This window comes from Mchenga conophoros, linkage group LG14 (genome assembly GCF_057382185.1).
Source record: "Mchenga conophoros isolate Kocher_MC1m ecotype Shallow Benthic linkage group LG14, M_conophoros_male_GT1.1, whole genome shotgun sequence".
NCBI classification, from domain to species: domain Eukaryota; kingdom Metazoa; phylum Chordata; class Actinopteri; order Cichliformes; family Cichlidae; genus Mchenga; species Mchenga conophoros.
In genome coordinates, this window is record NC_140539.1 from 5,295,594 (window position 1) to 5,311,899 (window position 16,306).

Genomic DNA, 16,306 nt, shown 5'->3' on the forward strand with positions numbered 1-16,306 from the left:
AGAAATAATTATTTGATGCCTGATGAATTTTGTAAGTTTGCTTATAAATGAAATCTGTTAATAAATTTTTAATAGAGACAGACAAAATATCAACAAAAAAAAGATGCTTTTACATAAAAGTTATACATTTATTTGCACGCCATTGACTGAAATAAGTATTTAATCTCTAAGCAAAACATGACTGGGTCAACTTTGGTTGCCAAGTACAATAGAAAGACATTTCTTGTAGTTGGTCACCAGGTTTCAGGAGGGAGTTTGGCTTACACGTCTTTAAGAAAAGTCTTTAATAAACTCAATTTAACCTAACCTAACCTAACCTAACCTAACCTAACCTAACCCCTAACCCAATTTATAAAACCCAGATTATTGGCTTAATCCCTTTCTAGCTTCTAATTTTTTTCCTTTGTTTTCACTTCTTTCCAGGTAATTGGGAAATTTTTAAGGGGATTCTGGTTTCTTTCTTACTTTTTTGAAAGTGTTTTTACATTGTCTTAATTAACGGGGTTCATATGTATGTCATTGTAGTGATTTTCAAAATGTGCTCTCCAAATGTTGTCAGTTTGGATAGGTAATGATTGTGGGTTGTTTGTATTGTAGCTTTTCTGCCTATCTCATATCTAATTTTGGTTTCATTTCATATACAAGTTTCATGGGAAAATAATTTTATTTGCTTTATTCATGCAAAAGGCAGTTCATATTTAATTGCATGTAAGACTGCTTTTTTTCTTCACAATGTTTGGTGTTAGCCATGTATTGTTATTTTTTATTTTGCATTCTTGTTCAAACGTTTAGTATTTTGCATTTAAAGGCTGCAGTTATTGATTTTATGTAGGTGGACACTAAAGGTTTGATGTCATTAGTGACCATATAGGGACCTTATTTGTATCATCTTTGGTAGGGCCATATTTCTTTTGGTTATATATGACTAAAAAGAGACAGGAGAAAGAGCTAGAGGTGGCAGAGATGTTAAAATTTTTATTGGGAGTGATGAGAATGGACAAGATTGGAAATGAATACATCAGAGGGGCACCTCAGATTGAATGATTTGGAAAGATGCTTTGCAATGAGGAAGGGTGAATAGCAGAAGACGAGAGAGGAGATATATGTACTGTATGTAGTAAAGAAGGATATGCAGAAAGTGGGTATGCAAAAAAGGATAGGAACAGATTGAGATGGAGGCTAATGATTTGCTTTTATGAACCCTAAAGGGTGCAGCTGATTGCTCTTGATTCTAGTATGAATCTCTCCAAAGAACCTCCTTTTAACCTACCATTAAATATGTACAGGCCAAAGACATGTCATAGACATACTGCTGCACTGCCACTTTCCTTATCTCTCAACACATATAGAGATAAGGAGAAGAACATATAGTATATGGAGAACATATAGTATTCAAATAAGCAATGTGTTTGAATGTCCAAGTTCTGATTATGACTGTCTGTCCAGAGACGGAAACCAGCAATTTCGGGACACCATGGCTACACTAGAAAACCATCCATGTGTCAAGGGCCTGTCCTTTACATCTTTCCTCATCCTTCCTTTTCAAAGGATTACAAGGCTCAAGCTTCTTGTTCAGGTGAGTTTACCAACACTGTTATATCTATCTATCTATCTATCTATCTATCTATCTATCTATCTATCTATCTATCTATCTATCTATCTATCTATCTATCTATCTATCTATCTATCTATCTATCTATCTATCTATCTATCTATCCATCCATCCATCCATCCATCCATCCATCCATCCATCCATCCATCCATCCATCCATCCATCCATACGTAGGGATGGAAATCGAGAATTGGTTCCAGTAGTTCAGTTCCTTGGAATTTTTTAGCCTGCTAGACAAAGCGTCAGAAAGAATTGGCTGAAATGCTAAAATTGGGAGTAAAACAAGTCACATAGCATGTTGTGTAGCCCCCATAGTTCTTGTGGTGAAGACAGATACGTCTATACAGTTCTGTGTAGACTACTGGTAGGTGAATGAGGTGTCAGTCAGGGTGTTGGGTCTTTGACCCAGCATTTTTAGTTTATTTTGTATTCGTGATTCTTTCCGTTGCATCATGAAGATGTTTTAAGTTCAAGTTTATACAGATTAGTCTTGAGTTAGTTCTTTCATCCCTCAGAGATTATTTTTATTTCTGGTTCATGTTTTCATGTCTTTGTCTCATCTCTGTGTCTCCTCTGAGAGTCTGTCATGTCCTATGTGTATGTTTTCCCTGTCATGTCTCTGTTTATTCCCTCTCCGTCTCATGTTTGTGTTCCCTATTTGTTTCTCGGTTCCTTAATTGTGTCTCTGTGTTTCATCTCCCTCACCTGTTCCCATTTTCCTCACCTTGTGTTTCATCCTTTGTCTCCCCGAGTCTGTTATATGCCTCCATGTTTTGTAGATCCCCATTTCTACTGTCAAGCTTGTGTGTCCTTGTCAATGTTCGTGCGTTCATGTACTTCCTGTTTTATTTTGACAGTCACTCGTCCTGTGCTAAATGTGTGCAGTAATGCTTCCCCTGTCTCATTATGTCTAATTTGTTCCTGTTGTGTTCCCATGTATTTCCACTTCCCTCATCACCCAGTGATATATATTGTCTCTGTCTTCCTCACCCCTTTGTCAGATCATCTGTTCATCTTCCTCACGTGTTCCAGGTTTTCATGTTTCTGGTTTCATGTTCCTTGCTTCATGTGTCACATCCTTAATGATTTAGTTCATGCCCAGTTAATGTTTCCTAGTGACCTCTTGTCATTGTTTTGCATCTTTATTTAGCCTCAATAGCCTTAAAACCTAGTTTTGCCCTCAGAATGTCTGCATTTGGGTCCTTACTACAGCAATGACAGCAGCTGCAGCCAGTGACAGTGTCACAGTTTGACGTTTACTCCATGCCCCAGGTCCTGGATCGGTTTGGCACTGCTTGTTTTTTCACAACATTGGATTTAACTAAGGACTACTGGTAGATTACCTTGCCTCTATAGTTCAAGGAAAAACCAGCCTTCTGCACTCTGTACGGTTTGTAAAAATAAGTCACAGTTCTGTTCGGCTCGTTTGAAGCCCCAACCACCCTTCAATGCCTTATGGCTGTTGTGTCATGCTGCATATCCTTCCATCTACTTGGATGACGTTATCATCACCAGTGGAATCTGACCAGAGTATGTGAGTAGCCACAGTCCTGGAGTCTCTGAGGCTCGCAGCCAACCCAAAGAAGAGTGCAGTAGGACGACCAGATGTACAGTATCTGGAGTACCACTTAAGAAGTGGTCAGATACACCCTCAGATAGAAATAACAGCAGCCTTCACATTCTGCCTGCATCCCAAGACCAAAAAAGAGGTGAGATGGCTCTTGGGGCTGGCTGGTTACTACTGGTGGTTCATGCCCGACTTAGTTGACCAGCCCCTCACAGATCTGGTCCAGTGAACAGAGCAGTGGCAGGCAGGGTTTGTGCAAGTAAAGAAGGCTCTTTATGGGGAACGCCTGCTCCACAGTCCTAATGTTTCCCTACCTTTCATTCTGCCTACTGATGCCTGAATAAGGGGCTGGGGGCAGTACAGTGGAAAAGGAGTGCTTCGCCATGCAATGGGCAGTCGACTATATTCGTTATTGCCTCCTGGGCAACCCTTTTACCCTCTGTTCAGATCCCGGCTGAATTCACTCCATCGCATGAAGAATGCCAATACCTGGATCAACCAGTGATATCTGGCTCTCCAGTCTTTTAAGTTCAAGGTGATCCATAGGCCATGGGCGCAGATGCTTGTGGCTGATTTCCTAAGACAGGTTATTTGAATATCTGAATTTAAGTAGGATGCAGGAACTGGGGTGTGTAGAGCAGCAAAAGGCAGCTGTCCCCAGTTTGGAGAGTTTCCTGTCTGACAACAACCTAAACCTTGCCAATGGAGTCATAGACAACATTGTTGCATTCTTTGTCTCTTTGGTTTGGTTGGTAATTTATTTCAACATGTGAACAATATACAAGTACATTTAGAAAAGAAATAAGAGAGAAAAAAAACTATACAAATTACATACAAAAAAAATACATTCTTTGTCTCTTTCAGACAACAGTTCAGTAAATATTTTCCAGGGACAGCAGAAGTGAATAGCTGGATGAGAAACGGCATCAGCATCAAAGCATCTGACATGTCTGAAGATTTTACAGTTGTTCAGCAGGAGAGTTTAATAGAACTGTCTTGTGACGAGACACTGAAGTCCCCTTTCAGAAATCAGACATGGTTGGACTTTTGGACACAGCTGCCCAGTAAATACTTTAGGGAAAGCCATGCACTTTCTTTTTCCATTTGTGACAAGCATGTTGAATGCTAAATCAAATCTCAGACTGAAGCTGACCTCAAATGACCTTTATATCACACAACTGTCTGGAGCCATGCCCATCCTTTTCATTTGGTATGTAGGCTGTTTCCAGGAGCCAGGAGCATAAACCAGCTGTACTCCACTGAACCATCCAAGATGTGCTCTCAGTGGCAGGGGAACAATATGAGAACAGCCCCACCAAGGGTGGTGACAGAGCATATCGGAGACGGCGGCAACTTATAATAACAATGCTCAGTGGCCCGTGGAGCTAATAACAGACCAAAGTAACCTCCCTAAACAGGATTAAGTAACCATCATAATGAGAAGACATCCAAGAAATAGACTCAAGCATGAAGAGCTGGACAGCTTGAAGAGTTGGACAGTTCTTACATGTACATCTACGGTCTAAAGAAGTTAACTGCACCTGGCAGCACAAATGAACCAGCTGTTAATGGATGAGACATACCCAGACTGGCTAAGTGAAGGCAGGACAGTCCTAAACCCTAAAGACCTGCTTCAACACTACATGAAAGATCCTGTCATTGTAGCAGCTAAGATGAACAGCTATATGGCTCAGAAAGGAATAGACAGAAAAACCAGAGGGGCAAAGCTATATCTACTGATAGATAAAGCAGTCACTCGAGACCATAAAACCAGACCAACCTGTGCACTGCCTGGATGGACTATAAAAAAGCCTATATTTATTTACTTCTATTTATTTATTTATTTATTTAATCGTTTGCAAAAATGGCAAACAATTCCAAGGAATTGAAACAGTGGGAACCGGTTCTCAACAAGAACCGGTTTTCGATACCCATCCCTAAAGAGGAGGAACCATCATGGAAGGACAGGCCCCTGCACAGTATGTACCACCGGCAGATAGAGGAATTGGCTGACATCCAGAAATCCCACCAGTGGCTGGACAAAGCTGGAGTGCTAGACGAAATCAAGCTGTATGCCTGGAGTGAAGGAGACATCACTCCAGGCCACCTGGAGTGATGTAGTGCACAGAGGCACTAATCATGGCAGGAGAGGAACAAGTTCTGAGCACAAGATCCATAGAGGCTGGGGTCTATCACACCAGGCAAGAACCCAGGTGCAGGCTGTGTAAAGATGCCCCTGAGACAATCCAGCACATAACAGCAGGGTCCAAGATGCTAGCAGGCAGGAACATACATGGAACGCCATAACCAAGTGGCCGGCATAGTATACAGAAGTGTTTGTGCCGAATATGGCCTGGAAGTCCCGAGGTCAAAATGTGAGACACCCCAGGGGTAGTGGAGAATTGCCGAACTAAGATCCCGTGGGACTTCCAGATACAGGCAGAGAAAATGGTGGTGGCTAACCACTGGACATAGCAGTGGTAGACATGCAGAATAAGACGGCTGTAGTGATAGACGTAGTAATACCAAGTGAGAGCAACATTAGGAAGAAGGAACACACTGAGTTGGACTGATTGATGCTGTTTGGTTATTTCTAACCAAACAGTGATCCAGGAGCAGGTGGCAGTGAGGAATGCTGGTTCTCACTTCATCCACAGTTCCCATATGCGTTGTAAATAACCTCCCTCAGTGGGTTTGCTGGCATAGTAACAACCAATTCATTCTGTGTTATCAGTTATGTATGGTTTGTTCCAGTATCCCTATCCCACTACTCATCAGTATGTCCTGTTTCCTGAAAACTTGACGTGGACCTTGTTAATCTGGGCAATATCTGAGTCAGTTAGACTTCAGTTATTTGTCTCTTGTTCATACTTTGAGGTAGGCTTAGGTACCATGGGGGACCATGATTTTGTTCCAAAGACAGTGTTGCATAAACACACACCTCAAACAAACAAACAAACAAACACACAAACACACAAACAAGGGGTTCTTAAACAGTTTAAGCTGCTTTGGTGTTAATCAAATTAACAACAGGTTCACTAGATGTGTAACAAGACAATTCCTCAAAAGGTGAAAGCCACTGACATTTTTTTCCTGATTGTTTTTTCACTATTTTTTGCATTTTGCCAGTGCCACTACTTGTAGCATAAGAAAACAGAAAGTTACTCTAGGTCAGGGGTGGCCAACTCCGGGCCTCGAGAGCCGGTGTCCTGCAGGTTTTAGATGTGTCCTTGATCCATCATAGCTGATTTAAATGACTAAATTGCCTCCTCAACGTTTCTTGAAGTTCTCCAGAGGCCTAGTAATGAACTAATCATGTGATTCAGGTTTGTTGATCCAGGGTGATATCTAAAACCTGCAGGACACCGGTTCTTGAGGCCTGGAGTTGGCCACCCCTGCTCTAGGTCTTCAACCTATCAGCAGGACCGTAATCTGTTCCTCTGTGCAAGGAGGCACAGGATGAGTTCAAGGATAAGCCAGCAAGCCAGTGGTGTGAATGTCTCTAAACAATCAGAAACAGACTTCATGAATGTGGCCTGATGGCCCCACATCCTGTAGTAGACCCTTCTACTCTCTACCCAGAATTCTGGATCCCAGTTGGTATTGCCAAACCACTGGTGCCCTGTGGTTTTTACATATGAGAACAGGTTTGTTCAGAGCACATGTTACAGATGTGAAAGGGTCTGGAGAAGCTGGGGAGAACATTATACTGCCTATAACATCATTCAGTATGACCACTTTGATGGGTCAATGATGGTCTGGAGTGGCATATCATTGAAGGGACGTACAGACCCCTACAGGCTAGGCAAAAGCAACTTGAGGTCCAGGGTTATCAGGATCCTTGGACCCATTGTCAGACTCTACACTAGTGTAGTGGTTCATGGGTTTCTCCTGATGCACAACAATGCCTTGTCTTATGATGCTAGAGTATGCGGGCAGTTCCTGGAGGATGAAGGAATTGATACTATTGACTGGCCCCCACACTTACTTGAATACAGTAGAACACCTCTGGGACATTATCTTTCACTCCATCCAATGCCTCCAGGTTAGACCTCAGAATCTTTCATTTTGAATGCACACAGAACAAGGGATGTCAAAATAAAACAGGAAGTAATGAACACAGAGACCAAGACTAAGAGACAAGAGACAAGACTGAGGGGACAGAATGGGGACACAAAAAGGAAATAAAAACAACCTTGCGGTAACTCAATGCAGAAATATCTGGGACATAACAATGACACTATAATAAAAGGTCAGAATTACAACAGTACAAAATGTAAAAACTATAATACAAAGATAATCAAAACTAGAAACCACTAAGCATCCCCAAAACTCAAAACGGACCATCACAAGTAGCCTGCTGTTTTTTTGTTTCAGTTTGACTTTTTATAGGTGAATAGTTTTGCATTCCATCAAATGATGTGGTCCTTTCTATCCCAACTGACTTTAAATTTCAACATTATCTACCATGCTGTTTTTTTCCAGTGAAATCTGATGTGATTTTGAAGTGTTCCTTTAACGTTTTAAGCAGTGAACGCTTGCAAAGAAAATGTATATGATGATGATGATGATGATGACCACTTTGTCTTCGACAGAACATTCTGAAAAAAGCTGAAGAAAACTCAGAGAGGGAAGCAAATGCCATAAAAGCACATCATGAACTGGAGAAGGTGAGCAACATTTTTCATTTTATTTCCTTTTTCAGCGTTTGATTTTCTAATAATTAATTGATTTATGACACTATTACTACTGCCCCATTTTAAAAACATTTTTAGTTGAACTTGAACTTGGTGGCAGCAACATCCCATATGGAAAAGATATATATAAATCTTATAAAGTTTGTATCTGTCTTGTGTGAAACTTGTATGAAAAGCATACAAGAGTGAAAACAGATATAAGATCCCTTGAAAAATTATATAATGAAACTTGTATGTTTTGGATACTTACTAAAACAATGTATGAAAGTAATGAGAAAGTGGCCACTTTCATGAGTAATCACATATAAGTTTTTACTATTTCTTTTCCATATGGGATGTCTCGAAAAAGTTTTGACAAGGTTTATTACTGTGTAGCGTCATCGACTTTTCTTTTAACAACAGTCTGGAAATGTATGGGAACTGAGGAGAAGAATGCTTTCCCATTCTTGTCTGATATAAAATCCTAAGAGATACAATCAAAAGGTCTTATTTCCCATTTTGTTTCATTATGTTTAGTGTTTTCAGTTAGTGAGAAGTCTTGACTGCAGGCAGGTAAATCTAGACTCTTATACGATGAAACCTTGATTTTTAAAAATATCTACAGTAAGCAGTTCAGCATTTTTAAAATGGAATTCACATAAGGCATTATCTGGATGAGCGCATATGTTGTTGTATATACCTTGGTGTGCAAGGTTGCCAGTATCACTAATGAGGCCTCATATTGTCAGAGATGCAGGCTTTTGAAGCAAGCTCCCATTAGTCAGATGATCGCTCTTGTTTTTAGACTGAAGGATACAATGAATATCATTTAAAAAACAAATTTCAAATTTTGATTCATAATGCTCTTTGCACGATAGAACTTTTAGGTCAAACTAGTACGGTAACTTTTGTACCACTGGTGCAATAGTAAAATTCCAATGGTTCCTGAAAGCAACAACTGATATTTGGGTCATTACAGTAATCCCAGTCAAGGTGCCACATTAAAATCATTACAGATGTTTTAAAAAAATGTTGCAAAATAACTGTCTGACACCAGCAACATGTTAGGCTTTAGAGTATTAAACTGTATTTTTTGGACGGCCAGTTTTGTGGAAACTGGTGAATCACATCTTTACTTTTGCTAACTTGTCTACAGCAAGTTAAACCAATTAGCTGCAAAATGTTCCTCCCCTTGTTTCTTTTTAGCATTACTTTTTCAGGCTTTTGTCAACTTTTTAGAGAATGTAACAAATTCAAAGTGATTAAATATTTTCATGAAATAGTCAAATGTTTTATTTTATACTTATTTCATTCCTTGTGTTGTATTGTAGCTAAAATATTGGTTTATGAGATCTGCAGGTATTTGAATTCTGTTTAATTCCATTAAAATGTTATAGAGTTGGGGTTGCAATATATACAACATACATAATAATATAACACTATGGACAGTTTGAATTTATGTTTAGTCTTTTCCTGTTTTATGGGGTAAATCATTTTTTTCTTTGTCTCTAATTTTTGTTTCTTTCTCAGATTGTAAAAGAGTGTAATGAAGGGGTGCGGAAAATGAGTCGCACCGAGGAGCTTATCAGCATTGAAAAGACACTTGAGTTTAAATCCAAGGTAAAATACATGTTATTGTAACAAGCTTTTTCAATCAAGGGGGAGTATATTGGTTTTTGGACCGAAGTGCAGACTCATTAGACAGAGTGAATAAACAAAAAAAAACTTTTTTTTGTAGTTGGTCACCAGGTTTGCACACATCTCAGGAAAAATGCTGGCCCATGTCTTTTTATAGAAACTCACAGCACAATGACTTTCTTGCCTGCCTCTTGGCAACTCAAAGGTTCAGCTAACTCCACAGGTTTTCTTTAGGATTGAGATCCTCGTTTAGGTGGCACTCTCACTTGGTGTTGACTTTCTGCAGTACAGTATCACTTTTAGTCAATTGGTGTGTAACTTGGCCAAAACAATGCCGGACTCTATAGTTTTCTCTGCTCCCCTTCCCAGTTCCCCTTCAGTCACTCTCTGTCTGTCTGAGTGGTGTCCAAAACTGATGTGGACTTTAAAGTTAATTGAGAAACTTTCTGGGGAAAACCTGGTCTTGTTAGAAGAGACATCCATCGCACTTTGAATGGAGCTGTTTATGTGTATTATTTCATAATAATATTTAAATTTACAATAATGAGGAACACATTTCATCAACAGTAGATGTCTTTCTGAAAGTGCTGTAGCTAAGGGTTCTCTTTAGCATTATAGCCAGGATGACAAAAAGTCAGAGTTCTGTTGAGTCAAAGCATAGCAGCAGTCATCATTGGAGTTAATTATTGCTTGGGCCACATTGAGTGCTCTGCCTCTCACCAGACTGAAATACAATAGGACTCTAATGGGATACATGGAGATGATAATTACTTCCTGTTTGGAAGTGAGGTGGTAGAGAACCATCATCTCTGCTTTTCCAGCTGAGCTCCATGTGTGGAGAGGGGTTTCTGGAGGGAGTCTGAATCCAGTGAGTTCATAATGGCCATAATCATTCTGTCACCAAGCCAATGCTAGGCCAAGATGCACTTGCTGGACACAAAAGGTCAGCATTAAGGGTCAGTCTGCACTAAGATAAAAAGATTTCATACCAGGAAGCAGACACAAAACTAAGAACTGTTTTAGACCATTAAATTGTGACTGGGACTGTAACAATCTGGTTGTGACTGTGGAGAAACGTCAGCCTTAAGATGACAGCTGTGAATGACGGCATGGGCTACAGGTTCGATAGCAAGGGAGGACCAGGGGACTGTGAAAAACACTTTTTTCCCCAATATTTTTAGTTGAATCTATGATCATCACATATTTATCAATAATAACACAGTTTGAAGGGCATAGAATATAATATTTTTTCTCCCAAAAGGTGATTACCAAATAGCTATTAGCTGAAAACTTGGGATATTTTGGCATTATGTGGAACACATTTGAAATTTGAGGAAACTAGCAAGTGGATGGTAAAAGAAGAAGTGGCATAAAAACTGATCTGCAGTAGATGAACAGTACCTGAAAGTACCTAAAAGTCATGTCCTTAAAAATAGGAAACAAAAAACATTCAGCAGAGACCTGACACAGGAGAAGAGAGATGCATGTCCACTAAAGCCTCATCAGACATGGTCTTAATGGTAGGGTACTTCTGGTAATGAGGATACAATTACCATCCTAATCATCAATGCTTCACAGAGGTCAAGTAGCAGACTCCTTTTAACATCGGGAGTTAGGTTTTCTTGCTCAAATTGCAGCAAAGAAAACACCTAACGGAGATCAAGAACTGTTTGACCTTCATTTGTTAATTTGTTGCAAGACATGCAGCAAATGAGAAGTCTAAGGAGAATTCTGGTCAAGTTCTGGTTCCAACATGTACCTGTTTCTTTTTGACACACAGAGAAAATGTATTGTTTCAGATAATTGATTTAGATTTATGGACATCTTGAGCTGGCTATTATTCTCATTGTTAATTAAACATTCATTAATAAACAGTTGTGTTTATCTCTTTGACTGAGATGTTTTCCATATCACCCAAAGCAACTGCTTTCTCTTTGCTTGTGGGTAAATGGTCACTGCTATGTTAATTGAATTTCCAAATGTATTCTGTTTTGGAACAATTCAGTAAGTCTGTACCCCTTTTTGTTTGTTATTTCTCTTAACCTTGTAGTCTGTGCCCATCATTTCCCACTCACGCTGGTTGCTAAAGAAGGGCGACGTACAGCAAATGGGTGGACCAAAGAGTACTAGGACCATGCGAAGCCGTAAGCTCTACCAGCCTGTCTACCTGTTCCTTTTCAATAATCTGTTGCTGGTCACCAAACGCAGGTAAGCATTTAGTAAAGTACTCTAACACAATAGTTTTGTAAATTTTTTGAATAGATATTTAATTGGCACCTGACATTGATTTAGGTTCAGTTCTGAATTTCAGTCTTTTGACAAAAACCTTTATTTGCTTGGTCAAATATAACACTTCTTAAAAATCTCATCAACCAAACTAAACATCCAGGGTATACCCACAGCCGAGATCTTTTTCCTGCTCATGGATGGTAGGATTCATAACATAACATAACATAACATAACATAACATAACATAACATAACATAACATAACATAACATAACATAACATAACATAATTTCCTTAGGGATTATTAAGGTAATCTGATTCTGATTCCGGATCATGTTCAGTAAGACACTTAGTTATGTTTGTGGTGTGATATACATGTAGAAAATTGTTTGGCCGTGCTTGGTAGGACATATATGTTGATGTCCACTGGAGCGTTGTGTTGTAGCTTGTATTTTGCCCCTCTGGTGTTCCTGCTAATTTCTTTCTGGAACAGGAGGGTCGAACCTACAACACGCTAGTCTAAGATTAGCTAGTCTAGACTTCAGATAAGCGGAAGAAAATGTATCGATGAGTTATTGTTTTGTTATTTTAGATTTTAACTCTTATTTAAGTGATTTTTATGAATTTTTGAACAGCTTGCATTATTCATAAATGGTTTTCAAATTTTCTTAGTTTCTTAGTTTTAGACTAGTTAATTAGTCTACCTTTTTTGCTAGTTTAGTCAATTATATAATTATATAATAAGCTGATATTCCCTCCTACTGTACTGACGATAAATTAAATAATGTGTTTAAAACAGCTTCACTAAAAACTAAAAGCTATCTTTACTAAGGATTACTGTTTAGACTACTTTACTAAAGTGTGCCAAATAAAGTGGAAACTGCGAAATGTTTAGATTACAACAGATCATTTTACTGTTGCTCTGTAAAACAGGGGATATTAATTCTGTTACACTGTTACCAGTGGGGACAAGTTCCAGGTTATTGACTCCTGTACACGGGCCATGTTGAGAACAGAAGATCTTGAAGACCAAGGTCAGCAGCTGGCCAATGTTTTTAATCTTAAGCTGCTTGAGAACCAAGATGAGCGTGAGGTCAACTTTATGCTCAAGACCTCCAGTATGTGAGTATTCAGAGAAGAATCCTCTTAGGATTCCATTAAGCAGTTTCTATCATGTCTTCTATTTCCATTATTTGTAAAATACAGTGTAAAGACAGGAAAAATATGACAAGGCAAGAAAAATATTGCGACAGTCAAGAAACCTAAAGGACTGGGCCTTCCTTTGTATGTGAGCAAACTTTGCAAAATTGTTTAAGTAAAGCAATTTAGTCCTTCTGAAGCTTTTTACCACTTCTGAAATGTCTCCAGTTATGCCACAGAATGGGTGAAATCATGAACTTCATTGTAGTTTGTAAAGAAATTTCCATAAGTTCATGTAGGAAACAAGTCTGTGCATGATATTGATAAGCTGAACTACTGAGACAAACTAAAGTGTACATTTGCCTGGATCATTAAATGCAGAGTAAGTGCAGGTCAGTGGGGAGCAGGAATAATCATGCTCCAAGTATGGTCCAAGATCACATGTTCTACAATTCCCTCTATGGAAGGAGTCATGGCATTGGCTTGGATCTTACAGGTTTAAATTGTTTTGTATGGACTGTCTGCTTGCAAAAAAAGGTGAAAATACCATAAAGCAACGTGGTAGTCGGTTTTCTTTAAATGATTATTAATCAGTACTATCATGTGGGCAGGAGTGATAAGCTTCGATGGATATGTGCACTCACTCCTAACCGGCGCACACGCTTTATGTCTACTAGTGCCCACCAACCAGGTGAGACAGAATACGGAACCCACAAGTAAATTTCTTTGTCTGTGTAGACATGAATTTAAGTTGTCTATGACTTTTATCAGATTCTCCACAGGTGCAGTGTATTCAGTCATACTCAGCTCAGGAACCAGATGAACTCTCTACTGAAATGGCTGATGTTCTGAACCTCCTAGAGAGAACAGATGATGGTATGTAGATACAAAATCTGCTTATGTTTGTTATCAAAAACAATTGCTTTTTCTACCTAATACGTTTTGGTTTCTGCATTATTTTCTGTAATTTTGTCTTTGGTCACCTTGGGTCTGGTCTTCTTTATTCCAGGCTGGATGATGGGTGAACGGCTCCATGATGGTGAAAGGGGATGGTTCCCTAGTCGAGTAGCAGAGGAAATCCAGAACAAGGAAGTCCGAGCTCAGAACCTGAGAGAAGCCATCAGGATCCAACAGGCCCATGAAGGTGGCCTTCATGCTGGAGCCAAGAGTGGCGTAAGGGCAGGAAGACATGCACCAAAAGGCTCCATCTTCTCCAAATCATGAAGTAATCAAATGGGGGCAGCAGTGAAGAATAGCAGTTAATTTATAACAGTAATGTAACTTTATTTTTAGACAATTGCATCGTATGCCCTCACAACATAAAATATTTTTGAAACTCCACAATTGTAGCGTGAAAAGGGAAAAAAAATATAGTACTTGAGTCAAAAACTCAAACCAGTGATATTCTTTCAGGGCAAGCAAGGCAGATAAAACTAAAACTAAAAGTCACCATGCACAACTGGTGCAAGAAATGCTTCATATTGCATAAATGTTTACATGTGTTTGCAGGACCGCACATTTGTGTGCAATGGATTAATAAGTTAAATGTTGTCAAACCCCCTTATTGAGAAGGTTTTAAAACTGTAAAGCTGTAGTCATTTCATTATAAAGTTACTTTCATTACACTTACATAAAAAGACCCAACACACTACAAATGGACAAAATGATGAAAAGATGTTCATCAATTTACAGAATTTACGGAAACTATAACAATAAAAACAAAGAACGCTTTGTTTTGTTTCTCTTTGGCGGTCAAGCTATCTATCACTGTATATTATAAAGTAATGAAGTTTTCAATTATTAAATTAAATCTTGTATCAGCAACCAAGAAGGAGGACCTAATGCTGACTTCAGTTTAATGAGTTCAACAGAATGCATTCAAGAACTAAAATGTACTCAGAAATAAGATTCCTAGTGTTCATTTAAACTCACTCTGTTTTGTCTCAAGTTTCACATACAATAAGCTCTACCCTCTTTAGACTGACAACTAATGAAAAAGAAATTTGACAACTTCTGATTACAACATTGCCAGTGATTTGTATGTCAAGACCACTCTGCTGCTCTCCATTTCTCTATAACCATCATTATCTGCTTGATTCGTTGCAGACCTGTACTATAATTGTGATAAACATTTTCTGCACTTTAAATGTGTACGTATGTACAATTTTTATATATATATATATATATATATATATATATATATATATATATATATATATATATATATATATATATATATATATATATATATAGATATATATATAGATATATATATATACAGATACAAGTAATTAAAAACCACATGCATGGCTTTTGTTGTACAAAAAGGGGCTATTTTGTTTCTAGTGTGTGTTGAACACACACAGTTCTCCTGATTTTCTCCTGATTTCTGTTCTACCACAATAACCTCAAGCTGCAACTCTTGTTTGCTGTCAAAGAAAAAACTATTCGGAGTGAAATAGCACATAAAACACAAAATTTCATGAAAACAAACACAAAAGGGTAAAAAAAAAAAAAAAAAGCAAAAGCAATTGATTTTAAATTAACTGTCTAGAATGTAACTATGAACAGCTATTCACTATGCATGACTCCAAAATTCTGTTATAATATAATGTTTGTGCACAGTAATGAAGCATTTTCATCCTTGGATCTAAAGGATTACAATTAGTAATTTGTAAGATGTATACTAATGTTAATAAAAACAGATGTGTGAAACTTGCTGATATCAACTGAATTTAGAAATCTGAAAGTTTGTTTTTGTCTACCCAGTGCAAGGAACAATACACACTTCCAGAAGCCCTTGTTGATTTGATATATGCCAGTGGAACTAATGGCATGCTTAGAGTAGAAAATATAATTGGTTTAGAAAATATTAAAAATCCTTTTTGTTTTTTTTCCACTCTCTGGTTGCATTCTTGCACTTGCAGCCATTGTCATGTGTCACAGAGATGGACCCAAAAAAACAGAACAGCTTAAATCTGATGGGAGCGCAGGTGCTCCCATTGGTTTTAGGTCAAACGTTTAGGCCAAAGTACCATAATCTTGAACCTTTGGCAGCAACCCTGTGCTTTTCAGTGATATTAGGGTCATTACAGTAAACAGTGCATATCCAAATATTGGTATGTAACACAGAAAACAACACAGCAAACAGCAAAAACAAAACAGTAAAAAAAAAGAAAAGAAAAAAAAAACATTATAAAAATAACCCTAAATGCCCAATAAAATGTCTGTTTTTGCCATCCAACTCAATCATTCTCTCTTCTCTTAACCAACCTTCGTTGTCATTGGGCTGCTTGACACTGCCTGGGATTACCATAATCACCCTAATATCACTGAAACACGCAGAGTTGTGTAAATCACAATGCAAAATAACAAGGCATAGGAGCTAATCAGGCTGAAGATCTCAGGCAATCTAAGAAGAGAGGGAAACGACAGTGGCTGAAAA

General features: G+C 38.4%; 1 protein-coding gene across 1 annotated transcript in view; it reads left to right on the plus strand.

The window, feature by feature from the left end:
• ngef (neuronal guanine nucleotide exchange factor) overlaps positions 1–15,576 on the plus strand; it is a 34,252-nt gene extending 18,676 nt beyond the window's left edge. Inside the window, exons 8-15 of the mRNA XM_085244857.1 lie at positions 1,447–1,576; positions 7,775–7,849; positions 9,386–9,475; positions 11,544–11,701; positions 12,685–12,843; positions 13,473–13,552; positions 13,633–13,737; positions 13,871–15,576. Coding sequence (XP_085100983.1) covers positions 1,447–1,576; positions 7,775–7,849; positions 9,386–9,475; positions 11,544–11,701; positions 12,685–12,843; positions 13,473–13,552; positions 13,633–13,737; positions 13,871–14,085 — 1,012 coding nt within the window. The 3' untranslated portion in view covers positions 14,086–15,576. The remainder of the gene's footprint in view (positions 1–1,446; positions 1,577–7,774; positions 7,850–9,385; positions 9,476–11,543; positions 11,702–12,684; positions 12,844–13,472; positions 13,553–13,632; positions 13,738–13,870) is intronic.
• The last annotated feature ends 730 nt before the right edge of the window (positions 15,577–16,306 follow it).